This window comes from Scleropages formosus, chromosome 17 (assembly GCF_900964775.1).
Source record: "Scleropages formosus chromosome 17, fSclFor1.1, whole genome shotgun sequence".
NCBI lineage: Eukaryota > Metazoa > Chordata > Actinopteri > Osteoglossiformes > Osteoglossidae > Scleropages > Scleropages formosus.
In genome coordinates, this window is record NC_041822.1 from 19914502 (window position 1) to 19940430 (window position 25929).

At 45.8% G+C, this 25929-nt stretch overlaps 1 protein-coding gene across 1 annotated transcript in view; it reads left to right on the forward strand.

The window, feature by feature from the left end:
* Positions 1-3629: 3629 nt before the first annotated feature.
* The window catches only part of LOC108937999 (PDZ domain-containing protein 2-like), a 65642-nt gene continuing 43342 nt past the window's right edge, over positions 3630-25929 (forward strand). Inside the window, exon 1 of the mRNA XM_029259723.1 lies at positions 3630-4105. Within this exon, the coding sequence (XP_029115556.1) occupies positions 3630-4105 (476 nt within the window). The remainder of the gene's footprint in view (positions 4106-25929) is intronic.

Sequence of the window (25929 nt, forward strand, 5' to 3'; positions counted from 1 at the left end):
AATGGACGGATCAGCTCTGAAGTCTGAATTTGAAAATATAATAACTGTTGGTTTGGACAGCTTTATGGAATAAAACCTGGAAATGACCTGACGTTTCTGCTAGAATGATTCTCAATAGGGGAGGGAGGGTGAGTGATGAGCACCGGTGGTAGTTTTAAGGCCAGGCTTTTATTCACTCCATGTTTTTACTTGTCTTTTACTGATTTTCTTCTGCCTAGTGCCAGCTATTCTTCATTGTTATATATGCAGGGGAATCACTCATAACTGCCTCCAGCAATCTGTGAGTTACATTGGCCGAGCGTGTACGGTGCAGTAGTGTACAATATGTATGCATCTGGTTTCGCTTTATATTTTCTCTGTAAAGACTAAACTGCACCTCCGAAAATAAAAACTACACTTAATGTCTGATTGTATTCTCTGATACCTTGTAAGCGATGCAAGTGATGGGATACACGCAATGTATAGACTACGTGATGCTTAGCATCTTAGCAAATTGCATTATCTAAAATTCAAATTTAAGCCACAGCCTTCTTGAGACTTGATTCTGTCTTTATATCCATATAAACAGCAGTTATAGATGGACAATCGCTGTTGAACAATCCGGCGTCGGACCGTTCTGCACGTCCTAAGTGAAGACACGTTGATTTGAACGATGCGATCGGGTCACTGTTTCCTTTTTCGTTTTTGATTTATGTTCCGGTGGGAAGGAAAGGCTGCTTGTATAATGAAACAAAAATACTTTAGCCTTTCTAAGGAAATGTTAAGTGTTTAAATACGAGAAGGTTGCTGCCAGCGTTGGACAGTGGCCCCATTGTGGGATGTGTCTCGGACCGAAGCGCATGTGGTGTGAATACAGGTGAGCTTGGCGTCCTTTTTCACCGTGCACCATCAGACAGTGGCTCCCCAGGCTTTTTCACCTGGAAAAAAATACCATCTGGTCAAAACTTTTAGCATCCAAAACACCGGCCTCTGTCGCTGGAAGAAGTTCAGACGAGTTCTCGGTTTCCTGCCACCGGTTTCAGTAAATTTCTGTTGAGCTGGCTGGAAACATTTTGTATTGACTTGGACGTTTCCATCCGTTGTGTCGTCGAAGCCCGTTTAGCGACGAGTTCGAGAACGGTGCGTCTGACAGCTGATGAAACGTATGACGGAATGCAGGACAGAGAATTGGCCAAAGGGGAGCAAATCAGCGTTTTTCACTGGGTTCTTCATAAAGCCGTAGATTAATGAGGTTAATGTGCAGTCTTTGTTGGTGTAGATTCGCAACCACGAGACAATGAGAATGCAGCACGGACGAGCTCGATGGTCCCCTTTGTCCAGGCCAACGGCAGGAGGAGGAATTTGGAGCGACTCTCAATGAATGGCACGGCACAAAGCGTCCACGTCAGGCCTTAATCTGCGGCCCCAGCGCCGCTATGTGGGTCACTGTCACGAACGCTGCCCGGCTTGGTGGCGGCTGCGGGAGGAGGAGGATGTTGTTGGCAGGGGGCTCTGTGTTACGGCCCGGCTCCGCTGTCTGTTTGCAGATATTGTGAGCGAAGCCCCGCGGTGAGCGATCCCACCACCACAGCTTAACAGATTACAGCAACTCGTAGGCAGACCAACAAATAGCACTCTTTAAAGAGATTAAGTGTGTGTGTGTGTGTGTGGTAGCATGACCCGGTTGGTGAGCTGCTGAGAGGCGTCTTGATGTCTCCGCGGTCCTCGCTCCCGTCTTCTCAGCAGAGTGAGAAGGAAGGGCAGCAGGGTTCACACCACGGCCTGCTGACACCAAGTGTGACCGCGTCCCAAAGCACCGGGTCACTGCTCTTGCTGGTTACGTACTCTGTGCAGGAGGGCATTTTCTGAGGGAGACAGGCTGGAGGTAACCTTCTCTTCTTTAAAAACGGTTTTTGATTTCGTGTGTTTATTTTGATCGAGCGCTTTAGAGTTCGGCTTGATCCGATAGTAACAGCTAAAGCAATAATGGTAAAATTCCACAGCAGTCAAGATGGTACAAAAGAATTCATTCCTTGTTTTTTTCTGAACATGTATGTATGTATCACCCCATGAAATCTATGTTAAATTCAAAAGGTGACAGAATTTTTTGGATCTGTATTTTTTAATAGGGAAAAATGCATGGCTGGCTTCTAAAGAATAATTATTCTCAAGTAGTTGAATTAATTTTTATAATTCTTGGTAATTATTCAAAATTGATAATATTAATTCATTCTTGTTAAGAATATTTTGGAAAGGATTAGGCAGAAAAAAATGCAATGCCCACAGAAAAAAATGCACAGAAGGTTTGACAGTCTAAAATGCAGAAGTGTTAGATTCGTACTTATAGTTAACGAAAGCAGTAAAAAAGGTACATTTTTAAAATACAGGCGCTCCTCCGTGGAGTTCGGTATGTGGACTTTAAGCTGAGTTTCGATCTCTCAGATCTCCGCATTGTTCACCTGTTGGAAATGTAAGTCTGTCTTTAGTTTTCACACACTTATTGGCCCGTTCCACCCGCTTCTCTTTTTTTTCACATGACCAGAACCCACATGGGCTGGAAAGTACTGGGTTATTTTACTCTCAAGAAGAGTGGCCATTTAGCTGTGGTCAGTGTCTGGTCCTAAAAACTGCTCGCTGTCAAGTAGCAGCAGTTGAGAGGAAGTTCTGTAAGACCATCCTCCAACTTATAATGTTACACTACTTACCCCTTTATATAGTTGTGTGATCTTACTGGAGCAACTTAGGGTTAAGACCTTGGTGGGGGTACTGCAGTAGGAGGTAAGACTGGAACCTGCACTTTTTGAGTCTAAAGGAAACAGCTTTAACCACAACAGTACCAGTTGGCCTGGATCATAGCCTGTCCATTTTGCAGACCACATCCAGGATATTAAGGAGCAGGTAGCTCCCACTGCCCTTGGGGGTTACAGCTTAACCCCCTGATGGAATGGTGTGCAGTTTTTTCAACCGTTCTTTCAGCAAAGTAGGTAGACCTGCTCCTTCTGGACTTGAAGGTTAGAGGTTCAAGTGCCAGTACCTAATGTAGTACTCTTAGTCAGAGTTCTTACTGGAGCAATTTAAGGTAAGAATTACCTCGCTGTATTAATGGGTGAACTGTTTTAAGGTGTTTAGGAGAAAACTGTCAATTGAGTGAACAAGGACGACTTTCAGCTCATTGATCCCTACTGTTGGCCTTGAGTCAGCGCTGTACGAATTTGTTAAGGAAATCCAGAGTTTCCCTCTCTTTGTTGTTTAATGTTACTTAATTGATGTCTCTTTAGACGGTCGTCCGAGGAGCTGGAAGAGGACCTTACAGATTCTGCACTTCAAGCGCTCTGATATTTTCCATGTGATCCCGATGGGAGTCTTCAATGCCTGACATTGGATGTTCCTGGTTCCGGCTTACGGCGTAGACGCCCTCCTCTCATCTGCTGTCTGTCAGCGACGCCATGCTCCGATTTGTGCCTGATGGGACGCCTGGAGGCTAGTTGGAAGTAGCTGCTGAATCCGTGTTGCACCGAGTGACTCGGCAGCCCGAGATGCAGGACGTCTCGATTCCCCGCACTGCGTTCCATCGCTCCAGGGGTTAGCTGCTTGGAGCCGTGGCCCTGGCCCACGATGCGCAGGTGGTCCATCTTCGGAGCCCAGTGGAGATGCCCATCACACAGGAGAATGCCCTGAGCCACCTGGCCTTGCTTGAGCGCTGGCTGGGGGAGCAGGGACCACCAGCGCCGCCCGGCGAAGAGCCACCGTGCCGGGCGGCCGTGCACAAGCTGGCCGCGTACATCCAGCTGAACTTTGCCGAGGAGGAAGCCGGCGCAAGGGCGGCCGAGGTGTCAGATGCAGACGTGCAGGCTATCTGTCTCACCAGACAGGAGGGGGACACCGCCGATTTCGGGCTCAGCTTCGGCAACATCCCTATTTTTGGGGACCCGGATGGCAAGAAGAAAGGGGGGCGGCGGAGACGCAGGAAGGGGGACAGGGGTCCCGTGCTGGAAGTGGGCTGCATTTGGGTGACAGAGGTGAAGAAGAACAGCCCCGCTGCCCGCTGCGGGGGCATCAAACTGCGGGACGAGCTGCTGTCACTCAACGGCCAGCTCATGGTGGGGGTGGACGTCAGCGGAGCCAGGTGAGCGCACTCTGGGTCAGTGTGTATGTGTGGGTCACACCAGTTTCAGGCTTAGTTGCGTTGCTTCTGCACAAAGCATGACAGGCTTTACGAGAACACGTACGAGGTGTGATCAAAAATGCAGTGAATGCGCCTGCCACACACGAAGGATGAATCCAGTGGGCGGGGCTTATTCCCACTACAGTCCTTAATCAGCCTGACAGTTTTAAATTTGATCTGTTCATTATATTAGTCCTGATCAAGGTTTTGGTGAGTGTGCATTGTGTGTCTTTGACATGATGCAAAAAAATCCATTTGTCCACTTCTGCAGATTTGTTCGCAACAGAGTTAATTGGTAGAACTAGATAATTGGTAGAGCACACAAGCTTTTCCCATTATTGCTGTTTTTGCTGGTGCACAATTACATGAGTAGCTGCATATGGAATTCATAGGAAATCCAGAGGTGGTGGTGACAGCTGACGTGATCAGTGGCGGAATATGAAAGAGATGAGTTTTAAGACCCTTCTTCAATGTTTAGAGGGATTCAGCAGTTCTGAGTGAGAGAGGGAGCTCATTCTGCCACATTGGACTCAGTTATAACAAGAATGTATGACTTGTGATTTGTATACTCCTGGTGAGTGGGAGCACTAAGCGACAGGAGATTGAGGTGTGTTGCACTCTTGATGTGGCGCAAGGAGCGATCAGCCCTGACAGTTTCAGGGTGAAGATCCATTGATAGTCTTAGAGTCTTGAACTTGATACGGGAAGCCAGTGAAGAGCGACAAGGAGGGGAGATCCTTAGGAACACTTTGGCAGGTCAAACACACCATTTCAGTAAGCGTGTGAGCAGCCAAGGGGTGTATTTTGAAGGTGACTAACTCAAGTTTGTATTGTATTTAATAATTTTTCAAAATATGGACATGCACCATTTTTTAAACACATCTAGCACATGCCTTTTTTTCTGTCCTGTTTATACCAAGCTGTTGTGACGCAAAACAAATCCATCCGCCCACTTCTGTGGTTTGCAGAGCTCGGGGGGGTTGGTGTTTAAAACCACTCGACATAACAAGACTGATTACTGAGGCACCTAAAGCATCCAGATAGCTGTGTCCTCAGCAGGACCCGAGTCTGGATCTTGTCCCATTCCTACAGCCCTGGCAGCTCTTGCCCATTGAAGCTGGCACTGCATCTCATTCACATACCCCAACCCCTCTGTGTGGCAACTGAGGAGAGGCAAGCAGGGCAGTTGTTCCCACAGCTGCCTTGGCTAATGTTACCCCTGCTCCCTGAGGTCCTTTCCTTCCTGGGTTGAACAGCTTTAGTTTCTGACATCTACATTTATTCCTTTCGCTGACACTTTTCTCCAAAATGACATAGGATATTAACCTATGTACAGCAATTTACATCTTTACACTGCTGGGTAATGTATTCTACTGGAAAAATTTAGGGTTAGTACTTTACTCAACTAGGGGGTGTGGTGGCGCAGTGGGTTTGGCTGGGTCCTGCTGTGTGGTGAGTCTGAGGTTTGAGTCCTGCTTGGGGTGCCTTGTGATGGACTGGCATCCTGTCCTGGGTGTGTCTTCTCCCCCTCTGGCCTCGCGCTCTCTGTTACTGGGTTAGGCTCCGGCTTGCTGCAACCTCCGCTTGGGACAAGCAGTTTCAGACTGTGTGTGTGTGTGTGCTTCACTCAACGGTACTGGAGCAGTAGTCGGAGCTCCAACCTAGGATCTTTGGGTCCAAAGCCTGTGGAATTAACCCCTAACCCCAGAATATCAAAATCTTCTCAATGGCTGCTAAATGCTCCAGAGCTAAGGTGTGAGTCAGGGTGATAGTGGTGTTACCATGTCTCTTATACATTCTCCAGGCCTAATTTGAGACTGAGACTGAGGTGTAGCCCAAGCGCGAAGAAACAAAAGGATGACTCTTTTCTTGCGCTTTTCACCCTCGTTCGGTCGCACGTGGTTCTGTTTTAAACTCGACCGTCCGCACCTCCCCATGCACGTACCAATTAGCATCGGGCGAGCGTCTCCGGAGGCTGTTTCGCACAACGTCTCTGCTACCGGGAGCATGAACAACATTCCCCGCTCCATTCCCGGTTTAACAGCGGCAATTATCTTCCGCTGCTACGAAACTCGCGGTCCCAGCGGGCCTTTGCCCCTCGGCAGCCTCACGATCACAACTTTTCGTTTAACCAACTGTTTGTCTTTTGCTAGCTTGTCATTTACACTTAGAGAGACTGTATCATAACTGTCATCCAAGGCTCAAGTGCAACCGCACACAAGGCGCACATTATGGTTTGAACTGCATTCAGGCGGTAAATGAGAGCCCTGCTTTAGCTACGTGAGCTGTTCTTAGCGCTAAAGTCCAACAAAAGGGCTGCAGGCAGCACCGGGGGTTGGGTGTGTCTGTCCCTTTAGGAGCAGCCCCTTCTTTAGGGAGCTAGTAAAGGCGTCTATCTCACGAGAAGGACCGTCTCCTTGTGGTTACGCCGCTCCTGTTTGCAGATTAAGAATAGCAAGTCGCTACAGGGTCCAGTCTTTGTTTTCCTCCTCCGCACACGATCATTGAAAGCTGGCGGAGCAGAATGGTTTGTCTCTTGCCTCACAGCACGATGAGGCGTGATGAGACAGGAACGGGAGACCACATGAGACGGCCGCGTTTATTATTCTCAGTTGCCCGAAGGAAATGGGCCTCGCGAAGAACGAGCCGAGCGAAACGTTCAGCCGCTTCCGCTAATTAGCGCCGGTTTTCGACAGTTTGCTTCCCCGAGAAGTGTTGTTGAACCCGGCGCCGCTTCAAAATGTAGCGTTTGATTCAAATAATTAATAACATGTAGTGCTGTGCAAAAGTCTTTGGCACCTAGATGTGTCACAAAAATATTTGTTTTAGATGGTCATTTAATATCTTCTGCATTAGTGTCAATGGGAAAGGGCATTACATTTACATTTACATTTATTCATTCAGCAGACGCTTTTGTCCAAAGCGACGTACACCTCAGCAAAAGTACAATTTATGCATTTCATTGAGAGAAGGAGAGATAGCTGCAGACGTGAAAGTCTCAAGCAAACCTAGTTTGTTCCCTACCGCTTGCTGCACCGAGGTTTATCGTTCAAGTAGGTGCATAAGACACAGGATAGACAAATCCCGATACCCACACCAATTTTTTTTTTTAATTAATTAATTCATTTTTTAAATTAAATATTATAATATACACAAATGAGCAGTACAATACCAGAGTAATGGCTGAATACAGGTTGTATCTGGGGATGCTTCTGGAGTTACGATGTGTGAACAGTTACACCATAGATGATCTGAAGAGATCTTGGGCGAAGCGGATCTGGAAAAGGTGGGTTTTCAGACCCTTCTTGAAAACAGAGAGAGTTTCCGCAGTTCTGAGTGACAGGGGAAGGTCATTCCACCACAACGGACCCAGAACCGAGAACCTCCGAGCTTTGCCTTTCGTGCGCGGGACCACCAAGCGAGTAGAAGTAGGTGAGCGAAGGGGCCTGGCTGGGGTGCACCGGTTGATCAAGTCCTGTAAATAGCTGGGAGAAGTTCTACTGATGCATTTGTACACAGTAACCAGGGTTTTGAATTTGATACGGACAGCTATAGGAAGCCAATGCAGAGAAATGAGTAGGGGAGATACATGGGAGCGCTTTGGCAAATCAGACACAACTCATGCAGCAGCATTCTGTAGAAGCTGCAAAGGTTTGATGACATTAGCAGGAAGGCCACACAGAAGAGAGTTGCAGTAGTCCAGACGGGAAGTCACCATGACCTGGACAAGTAGTTGGGCGGAGTCAGTAGTGAGGTAGGGACAGATCCTACGAATGTTATGCAGGATGTATCTGCAGGACCGGGTTGTGACTTCAATATGTTGAGAGAATAACAGACTCGCATCAATCGTTACTCCCAGACTCTTAGCAAAGGAGCTAGGTGAAATGAGTGAGTTGTCCAGTTTGATCGAGAGGTCGTGACAGGAGGATAGGTCAGCTGGGAGGTAAAGAATCTCTGTTTTGGAGAGGTTGAGTTGGAGGTGGTGATCATACATCTGTAAAGAGATGTCCGACAGGCAGGCAGCAATGCATACGGAGATGTCTGACGCACCAGGTGGAAAGGAAAGGAAGAGCTGGGTATCATCAGCATAGCAGTGGTATTTGAATCCATGGGAGGCTATGACCGGACCGAGGGAGGAGGTGTAGATGGAGAAAAGAAGAGGACCCAATACCAAGCCCTGCGGAACACCAGTTGAGAGAGGCAGAGGAGAAGAATGAGAGCTCCGCCAGACCACTTGATAGGATCTGTCAGAGAGGTAGGACTCAAACCATCTTAGTGCTGCACCTTTGATCCCAAGCTGTAAAGTGAGAATGCTTCCAAAAATATTTTACATTTCCAAGCATTCCTTTTGCAAAAAATTACAGTATTACAATAAGGGTTTTGTATGTTGTTATAGAAAGAAAACACACACACAGACAGCCTGAAACTGCTTATCTCAAGTGCGGTCACAGCAAACCGGAGCCTAACCCAGCAATACAGGGTGTAAGGCTGGAAGGGGGAGGTGACACATCCAGGATGGGACGCCAGTCCATTGCAAGGCACCCCAAGCAGGACTTGAACCCCAGACCCTCCAGAGAGCAGGACCCAGCCAAACCCACTGCGACCCCACTCGGGACAAGCAATTGTTGGTGATGGATGGTTACTAAGCGTTGTCGGAAGTTTATTAATTAAGAGCATTATTTTTGGAAGCATTCTCACTTTACAGCTTTTTCCCCAGATGTCTAAAACTTTTGCACAGTACTGTAAATTACTGAGGGCTTTACTGCTCTTTCAGTCAAAAGTCATTGCATGTGATTTGTCCAAATTGGGCCCTAGCGGAACTGCTCTTTGTAGCATTTCCATTGTCACGGTCTGACCCACTTCCCAACGAGGTTGATGTAATTATTGTACCGTTTGCATGTGAATACACAGTCTGAGTGTTTTGATCGGGAGGGGTTGGATTCCGCAGATCCCCAACCCATGACCCCATAATGCGCAATGGTGGTGGGGGTTGCTGTTGGGTTTCTTTGAACTGGACATCTTCAGGCCTGGCTGTGGAATGGGTTTCTTCTCCCACTAGCCCCTCAAATCCTGGTGCTCACATTCGAGAGGGGATTAAGTGAGAAAATTAAATGAGAAGGTGGTTTTTGGAGAACAGGGTGTTGGACAGGGGGAGCACGTCATCCCTGGGAGAGGAACCCAACTGGTGCTGGGGCCCTGTAAGCTGCTTACTCCTCATGGCAGGAGAAATGTCTGAACAGACCCCCTGGTATTTCCAGGCCCTGATACCCACCCGGAGAAGGGTGGAGGCTTACTGACATAGGGGGAGGGTAGCTTCTGGGCTTTTCATCTGTTCATGTTTTGCTGGGATGCTTTAAGAGATATGAAGACATTTTTTTCATAGCCAGCAGATTTCTGGTAAGGATTTATTTCCATTCAGTGATACTGGGATGGTCCAATGGGCCAGATGGTCCAATGTGTTAATTTAGATGTTCAAACGTAGCTGCAGTTATGCAGTCTTAACCTTTACAAAAATTAGCAGACATGACACAACTCATTTTCTCATAATGATGTTTATAATCAGATGTAACTGCATGACTACTGCATATGAAACCTCTTCATGCCTGAACAGGAAGAGTCAGATTTCGCTGAGGGTTGCATTTGAACGGAATCAGAATGTTGTATATGCCGAGTTGTGTCATAGATGAATTGATGACTCAAAGTGGCCCTTAGTGTGTGTGTATGTGTGTGTGAGAGTGGAGCATTTGTGACTGCCCTCTGATGGACTGGGATCCCACTGATGGTGCACCCTGCCTCACACACTATATTTCCAGGATAGACTCTGGACCACTGTGGCTCTACATTGAAAAAGTAGTTACTGATGATGGATGGATGGATTGTGTCACTTTATGTCCCTTAGCTTAAGAGTTAAGATGTAGATTTTGTTGCAGAGACCACAGTGAGAACAAGGTACACCTGGAACATGTTTACAGGCTTCAAACTGCAAGTTTTCCAACTAGGAAATGAGCAGCTTAGAAACGTTTCTCACCAAGCCGCTGTATGTTAAACAGTCAGCTGTCAAACCAGTGATTTGAACCCTCAGTCTGTGCAGTACTTTCTCCCTCTTACTTATTCTCTCCCTCATTATTTATTCAGTCCCTCATTACTTATTCCATCCCTCATTATTTTCTCTTATAATCCAGCACTGTTGATGCATCTTTGCACTTGTATGTATCTATGTTTTTTTTGTCTACTCTACACTATGAGCCATTGGGAACCCAAGCCAAATTCCCTCTATGTGCACACGCACACACATTTTCTGAACCACTTGTCCCACATGGGGTCACAGGGAACCACAGCCTAACCCAGCAACACAGGGCGTAAGGCCAGAGGGGGAGGGGACACACCCAGGACGGGACGCCAGTCCATCAGAAGGCACCCTAAGGGGGACTCGAACCCCAGACCCACTGGAGAGCAGGACCCGGTCCAACCCACTGCACCACTGCACCACTGCACCACCGTACCTGCTATGTGTGTGCATGTTTGGCCAAATAAATCAGATTCTGATTCTGATTCTCAGCCCGAAAAAAAGGCATGTCAGTTTAACTCGTCCTTGTTGTTTTCCAAAAGCGTGACTCAACATCTGTCCTGCACTCTAGAAACAGAGGATCTGGACAGTAAAAAGTACAATATCACATATCAGTTTTATTTCTTCAGTCTCTGCTTGGCCTGTTTTCTTCATCAAGGACTAAATAGGAGAAACATTTTCAAGCATAAGGGGGGCAGGGGGTATGGAAAAAAGAAATGGTGCAGCATGACTGGGGGAAAGTGTTTTATTGCCTCTTTCTTGTCTTAATTGGGCTCTTATCCCGTGACTTGCTGTGAACTGAACCCGTGTTAAACCGGTTAGCAGTTTCTTGGCTTGGCTGTAAAACGAATTACTCCACAGCACCGAGTGCGGCCGCCCCTCACACCGACTGGTGAACACGTGCTGACTACTTACTTCCAGTTTTGCCATCCAAGCCTTATAAACTTCTCCCTTCTTTCATCAGTTTCCTTCAGGCAGCTGGTAGTGTAGTAGTTAGAGCGGCTGCCTTTAGACTCAGAGGTTGTGGATTCAAATCCCACCTCCTTCCTGAAGTATTTATGACTACAGTCCTTACAATGAATTGCTCCAGTAAAAAATTACCCAACTAGCAAATAATTGTAGGTGGTTGACTGCTGTATGTTGCTTTGGGAAAAAAAGCCTCGTTTAGATGCACATGTGTAAATTTGAAACATTAGAAATGTACTATCGTGGTGCACAGCTGAGGCTTTTATTTAAAAAAATAGCAACTTTCAGTTGCACTGGATCAGTTCAGCCTAACTTTTATTTCCCAAAGGCACAACAGCATGGCCTTCTATGGGATGTGAACCAGCATCCTTCAGGTTACAAGTGCTATCTTAAACCAGTACTTTACAGTCCCTCCCGATACTCCGTTGCAACATTGAACACAAACATTATTTTGTGGCCTCTGATTTTCATTCGGCAGGAACAAAGACAGGGCCTTAAATTAAGGTTGGTTTTGTTTGAAGAAGCTTCTCTTCGAGAGCCATGAAGGGACGCGAACACTTTTACTAGCTGTGGGGAAGGACGCATTCAACACAACCGTGCGCTACATCGTTGTCGTAAAACGACACATGGTGTGCGGTTGAGGGCCCCCGCAACGAAACGGGCCCCCTCTTTGAATTTATGATAATTTATAATCGGCAGTCGAGCTGCTCGGCTTTTTTTAGGGATCATGGTTTTTGGCTCCGGACGTTCGAAGGAAAATGTGAGTCTCAGCAGAACGCCGGTTGGGGCCAGTGCTGGCATCTCAAAAAGGGAGGGAAATTGTTTCCCAGGCAGCCCTTAAAACTCGATACAGCCTGTGGATGAAGAAATCTGCCATGTGATGGCTTTGACTTGGAGGTCTTCTAAAACAGGGTAGTTTACCCCATTTAGGACTGTAATCTCTCACCTCTGATCTGAAGATTCACACGCCTGAGGAAGAAACAGCGTAGCGAATTCCGTAACTCCTCATCCCGCGTCTTAAACATCTCGCCGTGCTTCAACCCTCACGCACCTCACGGTTTTTTGCATCTCGGACCCTTTTCCTCAGTCCTGTGGTGTTTGGATGTCGGCGGACTGATCCTCTCCAGCGCTGTTTGTGTTTACATCCCGTGTGGTTGCAGTTCAACGGCACGCCGCACCAGGAGATGCTTAATGTCAACACGAGTCACCCAGATGGAGCCATTATGGTCCACCGCCCTGCCCCTCCCCCACCCTCCAGTGCCAGCTCAGCACTAAGCCATCCGCGCAAAAAAAAAAAAAACACTCTCAAGGAGTGCCGTGACCGCAGCAACAGTGCAGCATACGGCCCCCCACACCCCCCGGCCAAGTCTGCTTGAGCGTGCAGATGGGCAGGGATTTACGACCGCGCGGTCCGGACCGGCCTCCCCCATTGTCCGCCGGCTAAAACCCCGGATCTGGAGCACCGCGTCGAGTTCATTCATTAACGGTGTCACGGTGACTAACCAATTTCCTGAGGCTTATATTCAGGAAGGAGAATAAATGTCCCAGAGAGTGGAGTTTCCAAGCAGCTGGGGAGAGCAGGGCAGATGAGGTCTCCTGCGCTCCTCGTGGCTCTATGTGGAATCTGGGGAAGGATCCCAAACAGCAGCGCCCGTACGGACTCTCCACTCAGCAAATTGTTTTTTAAGGTGTATATGTCTCTTAGTGGGGGGTCGGGGGGGGGGCTCCAGTTCACATTGAACCCAACTGCGATTCCTGCATCCAGAACTTTGGGATTCCCCAGGACAAATGGCACCAGTGGCCTGAAACAGCACAGTGGGTCTGGGAAAGTGATTTGCATGACAGCGGACACCCTCGATGATTCGTGCATTCACGTTTATTTGTTTAGCAGACACTTTCCTCCAAAGCGATGCACGACGGAGGCTAAAGAAAAGTGCATCTGACAACAGACAAAGAGCTTTAGAGATACCCGCGGGACTGTGCGAGCACAGTTAGATTGCGTGGTACCGCTGGTTCTCCTCACACACACGCGACACACACTGCTGCCTGTGGAACTGAGTCTGATAGGAATTATGAAGGTGACGGTGACCGGTGGTGTGACGCAAATTTACGGAGCTGTTAGGAGATCAGGAGAGAAGTGGGTCCATAAGAGACGTGAGCCTTCTTGAATTTTGAAAGGCATTAAAAAGTACTGAATTCACTTAGATAATAGTTTTATTCTCAGTGGTACACGTCACCGTAACCTGTTGATGTCCAAATTGTTTTTTTTTAATGTTGTGATTGTATTCATATATTATTATGTATTATGTGTTGTTTTTAATATGATATATAATAATATACCAATGCAAACTAAACTTTTAGAAAAAAGACTCTGTTATATATAGGATGCTGGGCATCCAGGCACTTTTTTTTTTTTTGATGAGAGTAATGATGATTCAACAATTTTGAATATTTGTCAGCTCGTATTTTCTTCAGGAGTCCAGAAAATATTGTCAGACTCGCCGTAGGTTCAGAAGATAAAAAAAACACCTTTCATAAGCCATTAGGGAAAAAAAAACACTGCTTAGTTTTCGCATTAATGAAGCAAGTCCATTAGTTCCGCCAGTGTTGTACAAGTACTGTCACATGGTGCATAATTTAATTTTGGGTACAATTTATATAGTAACAGGGATGGCCATTGTTTAAAAGGATTTCGTTTAGTATTTCCAAATTATGGATTTCTTAACATGACATGCAAGAACTATGCGTTTTGCCAAGAAACTAAACAGTGGTATTTCTTAATGTCAGTGGGTGGGGATTGTTGGAGGGAGAACAGCTGCCAGATGGAGATGGGTTTCTAGAGTCTCGTAACTCCAAGGAGAACTGAGGAGTGTCAGCTATGAAAACTTGACATCTGTAACTGCATTGTTGCATAACTGGCTATAAAATAAGGCTCATTTCAGTATAGAAATTCTATTGTAGACGACTTTGATCAAATGAGGGCACCAGATTTATTTGGGTTTGGACTTATTCGGGTTACCGGAAGCATTTCATAATCACCGTGTCTGAAAACTCGGCGGCCTGGTTAGCCGGACAAAAAAAAAGACTTTTGTTAGCTGTGCTCATTGTTCTGACCTTGGCTTTCTTTTCTGTTTATGAAATACCTTCAGGTTTTATAATGATAACAAGGAATTGTTTGCAGGTTTCCTGTGGTTTTTTTTCCTTCAACACACACCAGCTTTGGTGTGAAGTGGGCGCACATTATTACACACCTTGTCACACTGGCTGCAGACTGTCGCTCTTGTAAGAGTGCATGTACAGTATGGCTCCCAACTTTAGATTCTCTAAATCTGTGTAGAGGCCCTGTTTTCACCACAGTCCATTTACTCGGGATACCTGCTTCACACAGAAGCGAGTCATGTTCTGTCTATGGGACTTCAGCTGCTTTAGTGTCAAAATAAGCGTTTTTTTCTTCACTCTAGGTATATAAGTTGTATGCACTGAAATTTAAACCATAATTATAAAGTACATAGACTCTTGCCTTCTTTGATGATAAGAGGTGCTGCAATTGCAACTACCGCTTATCCCATACGGGGTTGCAGGGAGCTGGAGCCTAACCCGGCAGCACAGGGCGTAAGGCTGGAGGGGGAGGGGACGCACCCAGGATGGGACGCCAGTCCGTTGCAAGGCACCCCAAGTGGGACTCGAACCCCAGACCCACCAGAGAGCAGGACCCGGTCAAACCCACTGTGCCACCGCACCCCCTTCATAATAATAATAATAATAATAATAATAATAATAATAATAATAATACAACACACATTTTCTGAACCACTTGTCCCATATGGGGTCGCGTAATAACAGCCTTCCTTTAGAATGCAGCTTTGTCCTTGGTGACTTTCAGCATTAAATGTATCCATCTATTCAGCAGGGTATCTATACTAGTCATCATTTACATTTACTTTGATAAATTTAGCAGACACTTTTCTCCAAAGCAACATACATCTGAGAAAAATAAAATAAGTGCATTGCATCAATAGAAGGAACATTTACTTAGTTAGTTAGGTAGTTACTCAGAGTAAGTACCTTGATCAGGGTACTACAGCAGAATTTGGGATTTACAAGAAAACAGCTTTGACCAAGACACTACTGGAATAAAAACATGCTGCTTAATGCAATCAACTTTGAAGCCAGTTTTTAATCATTTGATTCCCATGATAAAATACATAAACTCTCCCTTGAGCTCCCACAAGGTGTCAGTATAACATTATGCTGCCCTTCCCAGTAATCTTTTACATACCCTCACTGAGAGTGTTTAAGGTCCTGTAACTTCCAGAATTATGGGCTCGGTTTCAGAAATTAAACATTGCTTCAGTTTTTTTTGTTAATTACCACCTTTATCATTAAATGAGTGCAGAGATGAAAACTGGCAATCAAACCTGAAATGGAAGTGAGTTTTGATTACACAAAATGCGTGGGAACTCAAGAAAAATGGAAGATATTCAATATTTGTCAAAGCTGTCAAATTAAAGCACACACTAGCTGTGCATATGGACCAGTTTATTTTGATGACTTCTCTTATGGTTATAATGTTCCCCCGCTGCATATATTCCTTTTAAAAAAATTATGGTCACTTATTTCCTGCAGTGGATTAATGATTTCTTACGCTCTGCATGCCTGAACAATCTTGCTTTGCATCAGCAGTACCGCTATGGACTTTGTTTGTACCGTCTAGAGATATTGTGTCTTGTAAACGGGTATCACATGAGCCCTTCAGATAATTTTTTTTTTTTTTTTTTTTGAGTGTGAGCAAAAGAAACTGCTTGACATCCAAAGTTTATCCTTAAGTCACTGTTCGTTTTTAAATATTTTTCTGGAGATGAAGTTCATTTTTCATAAAATAATTCTATTTTAGGCATCCTCTCCAGGAAGTACCCTAACTAGCCTAGTCCCCAATCTTCTTCCTCAGTTTCTCATTATTAGAACTGACTTATTTCATACAAATATTAATAAAATTCCCACGATGACAGCTGAATGGTTTGTTGCAAGTTTCTAGTGACTTTAGAAAAAAAAGATGCGTACGCAATATGTTACATTGATGGGCTTCTTGAAAGACTTGGAAAGGGCAGAAATCTTTCTGCTTGTACAAAGAGTACTGGTCATCCCATCTGATGAAGAATCCAGAGAACATACTCCTTTTATAGTCCCACTGGGTCTGTTGCACTTCAAAGTTATGCCATTTGGGTTACAAGGAGCTCCAGTGACTTTCTAAAGGTTAATGGACAAAATGCTGAGAGGATCAGAAGACTCCTGTGCAGGCTACATTAATGATGTAGTATTTTTGAGTACAAATATAGGAAAGGTACATCTATCATATGGGTCAGGTCTTGCTTCTGTGGCTGGGCATATCCTACACTCGCAAAAGACTGATCCCAGCTTTTGCAGACTCTGGTCCAACTGCATGTAGATAAGGTGGCTGCCATTAGAGACAACCCTTGTCGCCGCACCAAAAAGAACTGAGGTCCTTTCATAGGGTGATGGGGAAGTGTTGTTTACTCTGCTGTTGAGAGGGATGCTCTTTCTATCAAATGAGCCATGGACAACTTCAGGTATCATCGGCTAGATATGGATTTCATTCTGAAAACTGACCGCCATGCCTTAACTTGAAATCATAATATGAAATACCACAGTGCCCAATAATACATGCTGGTATCTGGCCCTACAACTATTCCATTTCACAATCTGCTATTGGTCTGTGGAATTTCATGGGGAATTTCATGTCATTGCAAACTACTCTTCCTGTTTACTCAACATGAGAAAACCAGAAGATGCTGGGGTGGTTTTAAGGAGCAGGTCGGACACAGGCAGGTCCTTGTTATTCTCAATCATTCCTCTGCAAAATTTCAGCGTGTGTGTGTATTTTGAGTGGTCTGCCTGAACCCCATTTTTCCCATAAGACCTATTATTTTTGCAGGATTTTCCAACATTTTACAGGAACGCATCTGTTGCATTATAATAGAAACTACTGTATCAATAGACAGATTGTAAATATCGTTTATAGTATCTGTTCCCACCCACTTACTTTGACACTTCCGTATATACCTTTGGCACTGCATAGGTTGCTGGAGCCAACCGCCGATTAACAAAGAACCCCAGAGAAAGCACGCCCCCCCCCCTCCTCAGGAGGGTGCGAGGTGTGACACTGAGATGACAAATGTTTGCTTGTTCAGTGTGAGTTACGCCTTCCTTAGTGCATCTTCTGGAGATCTAGTGTGAAGGTGGCTCATTTCTGTTCACACTGACTCTCTGCAGACTGTGTTTGACAACCCTGTGCTACAGTCATCTGATTTGCTGCTCATCATTTCTCAAGGCTGTATAACCGTGATATGTTTCTGTTACGTTGCAAGGGTTTCTCACTCTTGCAATGACTTCATTCTCCAGTCATCTCAGCTCTCCTGCTATAAACAGTTACTTAATTCTCATCTCAAGTTCAACTCAAGTTCAACTCGTTCCTTCGCCACCGAGCTACGTCCCGAAACCGAAGTGGCAAAGAACTGTGTATTTACACAAATATTTTTACAGCAGGTCAGATTAAAGTCCCATTGCAAATGGAAGCATTGCTGCAGTTCAACCGCCTTGGTTATTGTGGTGAAACAAAGGAGTGAAACCGTGGAGACCTCGTGGACATCTGAATTAAACAGTTTTGACGCTACATTCTTCCCGTAGAATAGTGCAAGATCTCACATTTTGTAACAGAGTGAAGTGATGCATTTGCATGGTAGTATATGAGACATCTGTGGAAATAAACAGGAGCAGATTAAGAGGAAGCAGTGTTTTGGTTGTTGTTCAGCTGTCCGTCAGATGACTAATAAACACTCGATGGACTACTCCAGCATCAAGAATGAGTATCATACATCCCTGATGAAATCACCTCCATTGCTGCTCAGACACTTTAATCTCAGACTAAATGGCCGCAGAACACGGCTTTTGTTAAACCCGAAACAAATAATCTGTGGACTCGTTAAAAGCCATGGAAGGAGCCTTAGAACTGTATGGCTGTCAAGAGGGATCGCATCACTTGCCGTCAGGGATGTCCCCTGTCTTTGCTTTGCTTCAGTTCTGGGAACTGAACACTTACACACAATGTCTCAGTATCTGCTGATGGTGCAATTCTGGTACAGATGGTTTCTGCTATATGGTGCTCTGGTACACACTCCTTCAGAGGTATGTAGTCCTGTCTTGCTACGTAACTCTGAATTCCTAGCGGCTGCATTGCTCGACTTGCAGGAATGCATCTAAGGTCAAAATCAAAAGTTACAAAAAATCAAAAATAAGTATATTTTTCTACGTAAGCATAAATACATACATACATACACACGCACGCACAAAATCACATATAAATGATTTTTTATGATTACACAAGGTGTTTTTGGAAAAAAGGGACTTTATTGGTGCAGAAGCTAAAGAAAAAGTTATCTTAAGGTGGTAATTTACCCTTAATATCAAATTTAATAAAGAAAGGAAAAACCCTTTGAAATATATAGTACAGATATTGGTAGCGGGGGTGGGAGGTGGGGTAGAGAGGACTGTTTGTGTGCAAGAAATCAAGCAGATGTAAACGGGAGAAAATAATCAATGAAAACAATGTCTGACACTAAATGGATCACTAGATAATGATACTGATTATTCAGCTGGAGATAAATCAGCCCCTGCCAGACTCGGGGTGTTGGGCTGTAGAATTTTAACCGTGTTCGTGGTCCTACGACTATCGAAAACGGTCACATTTCACAACAGTGTATAATGCTTCAAATAGAAAAAGCAAAAAGAAAAAAAGCACGATACATTAACTTTTCACTGTGGATAAGAATCCAGCTCATGAATAATGTGTTTGTGGAAGATTGCGCAAGTAGGGTTCTCTGCAGAATGTGAGGAATGTGCACTGAGACGGCCGCTGGAATCCACGTCTTAGAGGACTGGGAGAGAGGGAGCGAGCTTTGAGCCCAGACTGCTGGACGGGGTGGTCAGCTGTGGGACAAGGGAATGTGTCCATGTGGGTTCTTCCTCTACAGAGGCTCTGAAAGCCTCGCTTGTGCAACTGCAGGAATCCGCAGCAGACATTCCTGGGAGACAGGCTGCACCTTGCACTTGCAATCCATTCGCGATATTTAGGAAATGAAAATCAAAAGAAAAACTTTTGTATGTTTAAAAATAATAGATGGTTGAAATGAATGATCAGGGCCGTTACTGCTGGGGTGAATGGTGGTGATTCTTCAAGGGGGTCCACACCTGGAGAGTGCCCGCAAAAATTCCATTGGTAATACATTTGTTTTATTTAAGGGAGGTGCAGAGCAGTACTCTTTCAGAGGGCCCAGAATCTCTAGCTATGCTGCTGACAATAATTGTGTCTTACTTTAAATTTATTTATTAATTATGAATTTAGCTAGTACACACACACACACACACACACACATTTTCGGAACCGCTTGTCCCATATGGGGTCGCGGTGAACCGGAGCCTAACCCAGCAACACAGGGCGTGGGGCCGGAGGGGGAGGGGACACACCCAGGACGGGACGCCAGTCCGTCGCAAGGCACCACAAGCGGGACTCGAACCCCAGACCCACCGGAGAGCAGGACCGTGGTCCAACCCACTGCGCCACCGCACCCCCAAATTTAGCTAGTACTGTGGCCCTATTGAGGGGGGCACAGTGGGTTTGGCCAGGTCCTGCACTCTGGTGGGTCTGGGGTTCGAGTCCTACTTGGGGTGCCCTGCAATGGACTGGCATCCCATCCTGGGCGTGTCCCCTCCCCCTCCAGCCCCATGCCCTACGTTACCGGGTTAGGCTCTCGCTTGCCGTGACCCCACTCGGGATGAGCCGCTTCAGCCAATGTGTGTGTTGTTCTATTTATTTATCTAACAGTTCTATAGAAGGAAAATTACAATTTTATGTTTGTGCATGTTCAGGGCAGCTGGTAGCATAGTGGTTTGAGCTACTGTGTTTGGACCCAAAGGTTGCTGTTTTGATTCCCACCTCTGGCTGTAATACCATTGAGCAAATTGCTCCAGTAAAAATTACCTAGCTGTATAAATGCGTAAATAATTTTAGGTAGATAAACATTGTAAGTCACTTTGGAGAAAAGTGTCAGTTAAATGTAACTCATAGTTGTTGGGGAAAGATGACAAGTGAAATACCCAATGTCCCTCATCTTTACCAAGAAGTGTGGGCCCTGCTGAGACCGCGCCGTCAACATCTGCATATGGCCACAGTGTTCAGCAGAGTATGAGATTCAGCTGCAGAAATGCGCAGCTCCGATTGATGCTCTTTTTTTTCCCTCTCATGTCCTTAAATCTTTTTTTTTTTTTTTGTTAAAATGATCCCCCAGCTCAAACAGGCCGCACAGCACACAGTGGGCGCTTTGTAACTCGGAGCCGCGTCCGTGGGTCAGTTTTGATGGAAAACCAGCAGAAAAGAGCGCAGCCGCATCTTTACGCGCCCGGAGCTCGCGCGCGCGCCCCCACCTTACCGCATTAATTCATGTATTTCGGGGGGAGGATCGTCCAAAAGGAAGAACGTCTCTCAACGCACACGCTGAAAAACTGTCCCGTGTGACTCCACCCCCCCGCATCTAAGGCACAAAAAAAAGCGTAAAACAGTGTAAAATAGTACGGCTGGAAGCCGTACTTCTTCTACAACATATTTGTGCAGTCGGCTTGTTTTCGTAAACATCTTTATTGCCACGCACTTTTACTGCAGTCAGTCAGTGCTGTTTAACCCCGAGCTCACCGACCGACTCACACTCTGACTCTCTGCGCACACGGTTGACGCGGCGCGGCGGCCACGAGCGCTTGCCTTTTGGCTTCACGCGCCCCCGATCCCCGCGTGAACTGCATTTAATTGGCGATCAGCCTACTCTCTGCACACACCCGTGCATGATTCGTTTCGCCGTCGTTTACGGTTTTTTTCCCTTCAATTAATATCCCGAGCGAACGGCGGCGTGTTTTTCCAACTTGTCCGAACGCGTCCGTTCCAGCGTTTCTGGATGACAGAACTGGGCGTGACTGGAGAAGGCGGGCGCGCGAACCCCCAACCGTCACTTTTACTAAATGTTTTCCCTCTCCGATGATAGTGTCTTCCCCCCCCACGCCCTCGTGCTGCAACACCTCCCACTGGAAACACACTGCGCGCAGAGACGGGAATGCGAGCGCAGCTGAGCTCGGTGACTGGTGGTGGCGGCGGCGTCTCAACAGGTTCTTACTGCCATCTCCACCACTTCCTGCCGGGATCGTAACCCACTGCGACGCTACCAGGGCCAGTGGCAGGAAAGCAGAAGACCCGCGCGGCTCCAGCTGTGCTCTCAACCCCTGGGCTCCTCCTGTCAGCTGGAAGCGCCGCGCGCGTCGGCGCACACGTGCAGAGGAACCTCCCGTGTGAAACACCATGATCGACCTGAAGGTTACGGACACCACGAGTCCTCCGGAGAGCTACTGAACAACCCTTCATTTCCACTTTCCTCCAAGGAAGGAGCCACGACCAGCCTTGGAGATCGGAGCGTCTTCCTCCTCCTTTCGGGTCTCGATCGCAGTTCCATCCATCCATCGGCTCGTCGTAGCGTCTCGCGCTGCTTGCAGAAGCCCCGGGGAAGCGATCTGCTGCAGGTCTTCAGCTTTCCGTGGCACCGGGAGATCTGATGTTGAATGAGGAGACGAAACCCCTGATCTGAGGTTGGGATAAACAAGGGCACCGCCGCGGGAGCGCGCAATGAGACCCCAACGGGGCGCACAGGTACAACCCACCTCTGTTTCATAATTTCCCTTAGAAAATGCACTTCGGATATTTAATAAAAACAATTACGATTACCATCATGCCATCCATTCACATGCAGCTGCTTTTAATCGAAGCCAATTTATTAAAATGTGCACAAATAGTTTCGCGCGTCTCTAGAGCTGTCGCCTTGTACTCTTAAGATTGTTGGTTCGAGTCCCACTCCAGTAATTCCCTTCGTCAAGGATCTTACTCTGAATTACACCAGTAAAAAAACCCTGCTGTATAAACGAGTGAATAATTATAAAGCTGTTTGTTGGAGATCGCAAGGTAGCTAAAGTATAATAATTCAATAGGTTAATAAATGATATGACCTATCATATGATTTTATGCAGTGTTCTGTGCAACTGATTGAATGAAACATACAAAAATAGGAAGTAGTAGGGAGTCTGTCTGCCCAGTGTGTCCCATTGTGACCATACTGACATGTCCTCCAAACCAGCCCTGGAAGTTGTGAGTTCGCAGGGGTTTTGGGATGTGCACAGTGCTCAAAGACTGAAGTTTTTGGATATGATCTTCAGGTGCATGAGGAGAGCCCTCACGCTCCTGGTGATTCCCTTTGCTTGGGTAACACAATTCAGGTGAATATCACTGATATGTTTGTGGCAGATGTTGCTGCAGTATTTAGGGCTGTCTTTTTGCAATCTCAAGGTTTTTGGTTCAAATCCTGTTCCTGCTGTGGGGCCCTTGATCCAAATGCTTGCTCTGAGTTGGTACAGTTACAATGCTCTGCTGTGGGACACCTGGTGGTGTTGTGGTTAGAGCTTCTGCCTTTTCACCCAAAGTTTGCGGGTTTGAATCCCTCCTACTGCTGTAGTTCTGCTGAGCAAGGTACTTACCCTGAATTGCTCCAATAAAAAGTCATCCCGCTGTGGAACTGGGTAAATAATTGTAAGTAGCTTTGGAGAAAAGCATCACCTAAATGAATAAATGTATCACTAAGTGGATTTTCAGTGATGTCGCTGGTGTGGAGGTGTGTTTTCCACGCGTACAGTGTATCAGTGGCTAACTTTCAGAGTGACGGCTCTTTAGGAGCAGAAAAGCCGTCTGCATATTAATCAGAGGTGGTTAATCAGAGGGGGGTGCAGTGGCGCAGTGGGTTGGACCAGGTCCTGCTCTCTGGTGGGTCTGGGGGTCCGAGTTCTGCTTGGGGTGCCTTGTGATGGACTGGCGTCCCGTCCAGGGTATGTCCCCTCCCCCTCCAGCCTTACGCCCTGTGTTGTCGGGTTAGGCTCCGGCTCCCCGCGACCCCGTATGGGACAAGCGGTATCAGATGGTGTGTGTGTGTGTGTGTGGCTAATCAGATAATTAATGAAAACAGTGATTTCAGGTTATATATTTTGCTGATCTGAGTTCTGTCGAGAATATTACCATTTGGTCATTGTCATTTAATTGCACTTCTTAAATGTTTAGATTTCTTTACTTTGTTTTGTGCCAGTCTGACAAAGTCTCCTGCCCTCTTTTCTGTTTATCATTTTACATTTCTGCATTTTCTGATGCTTTTCTTTAAAGTGGCCTATAATATTAATTTTTTATTCTATGCTACTTAAAATTATTTACCAATTTTTGCCAAATCAGTTCGGTATAAGTACCTTTCTCAAGGGTAATACACCGGAAACCAGAATTCGAACCCAGGTCTTTTGACTGCAACGTGATCGCTCGAACCCCTACGCTACTTGCTGCCTCAAGTATGGACAATAACTTGTCCTTAACAGTTTGGACCAGCAGGGAGCAGAGTGGTTGGGACTCTTGCCTTTGAAGGTTCAAATCCTACTCTTACTATAGTATCCTTGATCAAAGATCTTACCCTGAATTGACACGGTAAGATTACCGTGTTTGTCTGACACTGTGAGAGCCAAAGTTTCACCTCAGCAAATGTTAATAACTGCATAATAATTAAATGGGGTATTTCTTCAAAGGGGGTCAAGTGAGGTCCCCCCCCAGTGATAAACCCCCTACAATATATTTGCTATCATTCATTTCCTACTTGTTCACTTTGGTCTTACAGCCGTGTTTGTTCCTGCAGTGTCTCCTGGATCTGTACCAAATTATTAACTTTGCACACAAACTGAAAGAAACTGCCAGTGTTCTCAGCATAGTTTTATTGCAGAAATCCAAGTCGGTGGGAGATCATTAGGTATATGTTGCAAAAAAAAGAAAAAAAAAAAAAAAACAAATGACAGATAAGACAAAAATAGTTGTTTGTCTGGTTGATCTAAGAGCTGCTTCCATTTACTCAGTTGGTCCTTAAAATGTGTTTCTTTTTAAGAGACGTAGGATGCAGATGTTGATTGTTAGCCTCAGACGCAATGTATGTGTTAAATTAAAATTAAATTGCTCTGTTGAAATTCCATTGTAAAGCATGTAAACTTTCCAGAATCTGAAAAAATGGTGGAAGCCTTAGTGCCAATAGGCAGGACTTAGTTGCACGATGTTCTTGTACTTTGTGGGCAACAGAGTAGCTCCGTTACCATAACACATTGCAGCGGCAAATTAGTATAATTTAAAAAAAAAAAAAAAACTATTTGTAAATGCTTTCTATGTACTTGTTAAACCACAATCAAAATTTTGTTTTTGATGTAGCTGCACAATGCAAGTTTTTTATTTACATTAATTTATTTAGACACTTTTTTCCGAAGCGACTTCCAATGAACTCTGGGTAGTGTTACCAGCCCACACACCTTATTCACCGTGGTGACTTACACTGCTACATACACTGCACTACTTACAGCGGGTCACTCATCCATACATCAGTGAAATACACTCTCTCTATGTCAATCAGACACTACAAGGGAACATGAACAGTATGTCTTTGGACTGTGGGAGGAAACCAGAGCACCCGGAGGAAACCCACACAGACACAGGGAGAACATGCAAACTCCACCACACAGACCGAGAGGGGATCAAACCCATGTCCTCTCGCACCACCCAGGTGTTGTAAAACAGCAGCGCTGCTTGCTGTGCCGCCGTGCCGCCCTTCGTTAGTGTTGTTATTGTTACATGTTTGAGAAGAAAATGTGTATTATTGCTGGGGTCCACACTAGAAGATTTCTTCACAAATATGTGGAAGACTCCATTGCCTGACTTCCACGCGAAATGTTATTTGGCCCGCATCGTAATTGTAACAAAAAAAGTTTCTTTCATAATTTTAACACAAAAAGAGAGAGCGTGTTCCACCGATGCAGAGCACTACATGCCCAGAGGGTGCGGTGGTGCAGTGGGTTTGGCTGGGTCTTGCTTTCTGGTGGGTATGGGGTTGGAGCTCTGCTTGCGGTACCTTGCGATGGACTGGTGCCCCGTCCTTGGCGTGTCCCCTCCCCCTTGGTATGTCCCCTCCCCCTTCCAGCCTTGTGCCCTCTGTTTTTGGGTTAGGCTCCGGTTCGCCATAACCCTGCTCGGGACAGGTGTGTGTGTGTGTGTGTGTGTGTGTGTGTGTGTGTGTGTGTGTGTGCTACATGACCACCTCTGCCGAATATTGTAGCCTTCTGCACTTGAGCTCTACTACAGTATTTGTGTTTTCCCGGTGTACTGATTCTGTCGCTCTGCCTATCAGCTCAGGAGGGAACAGTGGTATCTTTTGCAAATAATATCAATATATTTTTTAAAATTTCTATGGGCAGATTGAAGTTATTTGGCACTTTGTTATTTCTCCATGAGGTTGAAACAGATTAACGGTGTTTTCGCTGGTTTTGGTCGCTGCAATTAAGGCACTTACTTTAAGGATCAACTGAAGCCGCTGCATTTTCTTAAAGGACTGGAGTAAATACGTTAAAAAATTCTTATTTTATTTGGGTTAAATCATGTCGGAATTGCAAACTACTCCTTGGGGTGCTGCTCAGTAGTGGCGGTAGAAAAGGCGACATGTGCACCCTATGAATAATGCAAACGCGCTTTATCCCCTGGAGGATAAAGTCTGTCTGGGATGGAAGAGTTTAACTTGACAGGTTCACA